Genomic DNA, 4,549 nt, shown 5'->3' on the forward strand with positions numbered 1-4,549 from the left:
ATAGTAGATAATTTGAGGGTTTGGGGTCATGTGATTTCTGTCTTAATTATTTAGCTTTGCCACCGTAGGGCAAAAGCTTCCATAGACAATGCATAAATTAATGGATATGGTGATGCTCCAATAAGACTTTATTTACAGAAAGAAGCAGCAAGCTGCATTTCATCTCTGTGTGATGCTTTGTCCCATATGCTGGACATATCCATATTCTGTGTGATTGATCAAGAGCAGTTTTAGGCTATGTAAGTGCAAACTATAGTGTAGCCATTTAATTTTTAAGTTCAGGGTTTGGACTAGATTTATTACCTGGATCCAGTGTCTTCCACTGTACATAAGATTGTATGGACCTTTCACCATCACTGTTGCATTGTCTTTTGTTTCCCAAGGTGACCAATGATTTTCATAGCGACACACACCAGATCTTTTCTTATTGGATGTCCCAACTGATTTTCTAATTGTATGTTTTTCCTTGAAGGTTTATCCTTCTTTCGTTTTTATGACACCGCTGTCCTCTGGGTGCATTTTCATGTTTCTTACTATGTGTATTCAGTTCTGTTGGGATATTACCTCTACTTGGAAACCCTCACCCAGTTACCTGGTGATATTATCATCACTCTTCAAGTCTCAACCATCCTTTTCTTGGAACCTCCTCCAATACGCCTCAATTAGAATTTTTTCTCAGACTCAGTGTTATTTTTGGTGTTTCATAATCATCTACACATTTTTAAATGTATTATATTTATTTTTTTTCTAAATTACCTGGGATGGCTGTTGGATTTTATTTTCTCTTTACTTATTTTTTTTTTACCATTTATTTTCTCATGTATCTTCCTTTGGCCTATATTTCACATTTAATCAACACTCTATAACATTAACTGATTTTCTATTACTGATTTCAGTGACTTGACATGTTATTCACTGAAATAAGAATTTTTTTTTAATATGGCTTAGGTGGGGGAATAAGTGCAAAATCTCCTCCTTGGGGCATTTTGAATGTGTGTTGACTATCATGATAATTATGTTTCATAAATTGTCTCATTTAATTCTTACTTTAACACTATAATGTATAACAACTATTTTCCACATTTACCAATGATGAAGCTTAGGATTTATAAAGTTAAAAATGACACTCATCCAGCAATTAGTGATGGAATCAGTGTTTAAACTTGATTTTTCCCCCAAAACCCAGCTTTAAAATATCTGATAAAGCAACTCTGAATATATTAAATGAATAAATGGAAAAACTATACGGTTATTATAAGAAAACATAGCTCTCTGCAATCTAAAACACACAAAAGTTGATGAGATACATATATAGTCAGCAACAAACAAGAATATGGCTGCAGATGAAACGCCTGAAAAGATAAAGTTTTGAGGAACTAATTCATTTGAGAACACAAAATTGTTCATGAAATGGCCACAGAATATATACCAACCTTGGTCAAAAACAAATAATTTCCAATTCAATGAACGCTTCAGCCCATGATGATCTAAAGTAAAAGAATGTTTTGAACAGAGCATTTTATAGATATGCCCAAAGTAGTGTTCTCTGTGTTCCATGTATAATAAAATTAACATCTTAAATTAAGAAGTGAATTGTTTTCAATTTCAGCACTGAATGAATATAACCGAAACAAATTGAGATGCACTGAATCCATAAAAGAGGGGGGAGGCAGAGAGGGAATGCCATGTGGGTAAGTACTATTTTCAGAGTCTTGGAGTTTTATTCAAGCTTGGAAAGCATAGTACTAATGGTACCAGGCTACACTAATTGGACCTTTCTCTAGTAAAACAGAAAAAATACGTGCTTGGGGTCTTGCCAAAATATTGGAATATATTTAGCACTTATAAGTGGTTTGAAGGAGACTTAAGAGATCTACCACAATATTTAAAAGAAGAGTAGATGTAGAATGATAAAAAATAAAATGTTTACAAGAATAGGCTTCCATATTCATAAAACAACTAAATATAAGATTTCTGTCATGGTGGACAATGTTGCATGATAAGGAGCATGTATTTTGAAAGCCAGAGTCCCTGGGTTCAATTCTACATTGCCACGTCCTAGGTGAGTCACCGTCACGCAATTTACTTAACATTTCTCTGCCTCAGTCTCCTATTTGGTACAATGAGAACAACAATAACATCTACATCAAAGTATAGTTTTGTGGACTAAAGGAGTAAATACATGTAAAGGGCTTAGTAAACAGCCAAACTCACAGTGATCATTATTTGAGTGTCAAGCCATTATTATAACTATTTTAATAAGTAGGATGAAACTTGACAATGATGATTTTTACTCAGGATTTTTAAAAAATTTTTTTATAATTTATTTATTTATTTTGGAAGAGAGAGAGCACACACATACAGGAGAAACTGGGGGAGGGGGAACTAGAGGGAGAGAGAGAATCCCAAGCAGGCTCTGCACTAACAGAAGCAGGGCTTGGGCCCATGAACTGTGAAATCATGACCTGAGCCGAAATCAAGAGTTGGACACTTACCCTACTGAGCCACCTAGGTGCCCCTACTCAGGAATTTTTAATTAATGCATGTAACAGTGAAAATTGGAAAAAAGAATTTGTTTTTATAAAATGCAATGTTCAATGTACTGAGAATTTTAAAATTATTACAATAATTAGCCTAGTTGTTTCACATCTGTGAACATTATAAAATAGTATCCATAAATATAGAATATGGAATAATGTCAATACTAAATAAATAACAATTATTGCAAATATTTACTGAAAGCTTCCCATAAAGGCAGAAAAATTCTAAAAAAATTTATCGGCTGATACATAGGTACAGATCTAAAGGAAACGAAACGTTTAAAGAATGAGTGGATGGAGAGAAAACAATTTAAGGACTGTATTGACCAATGAAAATACAGGATAGATAAGTCTTAAGCACTGAGGGGTGGAAGGTGACTGACATGGATGGTATTACCCAAAGGTGACCTTGCACAACTGAAGATGTAATGATAGTAAACAAAGAATACTGACCTGGCACTAAGGACCTTTCCAAGGGAATCAGGAAATAATAATGAGAATTAATGACAGAAAGAAACTTAATCATGGAGGTTGGCATGGTCCTCAGTCAGCCAGGATGAGTGGTGAATTAAACAAGAGAAAGACAAGGAAATATTACAAAATAAAAATAAGAGAAAAATACACAACATCAAATGTCCCCACTAAAAGGTATAACTGAATTGAAAAATAGCATTTTGGGGACAAAGTTGCAACTACTGTTAACATACCATGACTTCATAAAACAGATTCTGCCAATATGAGTTTGTATTTACATATTTTAGTTTCCAGAAATCTTCTTGTTTGGGAAGAAGAGACCAACCACTCGGTCGCGAATCTGCTTGGTCTTGACGCCATACACCAGGGGATTGACTGCGGGAGGCACCAAAAGATACAAACTCGCAAAAATTATATGAATGCTTGGAGGTACCTTCTTGCCAATGCGGTGAGTTAGGAAACTAAACAGTGCAGGGGTGTAGGAGACAAGTATAGTGCACACATGGGCAGCACAGGTGCCCAGCGCTTTCGAGCGGGCATTCTGGGAAGACAGCCGGAAGACTGCCTGGAGGATTTTGGTATAGGATGCGGCTATGAGCCCTAGGTCCCACACCATCACTGAAAGGGCCACCGAGATTCCGTACACTCTGTTAATGAGGGTGTTGGCACTGGCCAACTTCACCACAGCCATGTGCTCACAGTAGGCATGATTGATGACATATTTAGTATAACATGGTAGCCTTTTAATAAGAAGAGGACAGGGCAAAACCATAAGGATAGCTCGGGTCATACCAACTAAACCTATTTTAATGACCATTGGTGTTGTCAGGATGGTTGTATAACGCAATGGGATACAAATAGCTACATAGCGGTCAAAGGCCATGGCAACCAAGAGGGATGATTCAATTATGCAGAATGTGTGAATGAAATACAACTGTGTCAGGCAGGTGTCAAAGTCAATCCAATGTGCATCCATCCAGAAGATACCAAGCATCTTGGGGGCCGTGGAAGAGGCAAGAGCCATGTCATTCACTGCCAGCATACAAAGGAAGAAATACATAGGCTGTTGGAGGCTTGGTTCTAGTTTGATGGTGATGATGATTACACTGTTCCCCAGCAGGGCCAGGGCAAACAGGAGGCAGACGGGGATGCCAATCCAGCAGTGAAAATCTTGCAAACCAGGAATACCAACCAGGAAAAAAGATGAGATGTAGCGATGTGTAGCATTGTCTGCCATGTTAGAACTGGAGAGTTTGCATGCCCAGATACAAAATAGCCAGACTAATCCCTATGCACAGAAAGCAGGTTGACAGAATGATTGGTTCTGTGTATGGAGATTCCATGCGTACTAAAATAGTGCATCTAAAGGGCTGACTTTTCTCTGAAACTTCTGTAAGCTGTTGGGTAAATCACTTCACCATTATTTTCTTTTGCAAATGAGATCTAGTTAAGTTCTTTCTAAGTTTTCTCTTCTCTGTCCAATTTTATTCTATTCTACTCTTTCATTTTTATTATCTACTAAGTATACAGGTAGT

The 4,549-nt window shown here is 36.8% G+C and overlaps 1 protein-coding gene across 1 annotated transcript; it reads right to left on the reverse strand.

Annotated features, from left to right (window-relative positions):
- Positions 1 to 3,297: 3,297 nt before the first annotated feature.
- LOC122201108 (putative olfactory receptor 52P1) lies at positions 3,298 to 4,251 on the reverse strand. The gene has a single exon (XM_042907023.1). The coding sequence runs from the start codon at positions 4,249 to 4,251 to the stop codon at positions 3,298 to 3,300; it is 954 nt and encodes a 317-aa protein (XP_042762957.1).
- Positions 4,252 to 4,549: the final 298 nt, after the last annotated feature.

The sequence above is a fragment of the Panthera leo genome, chromosome D1 (assembly GCF_018350215.1).
Source record: "Panthera leo isolate Ple1 chromosome D1, P.leo_Ple1_pat1.1, whole genome shotgun sequence".
Classification (NCBI taxonomy): Eukaryota; Metazoa; Chordata; class Mammalia; order Carnivora; family Felidae; genus Panthera; species Panthera leo.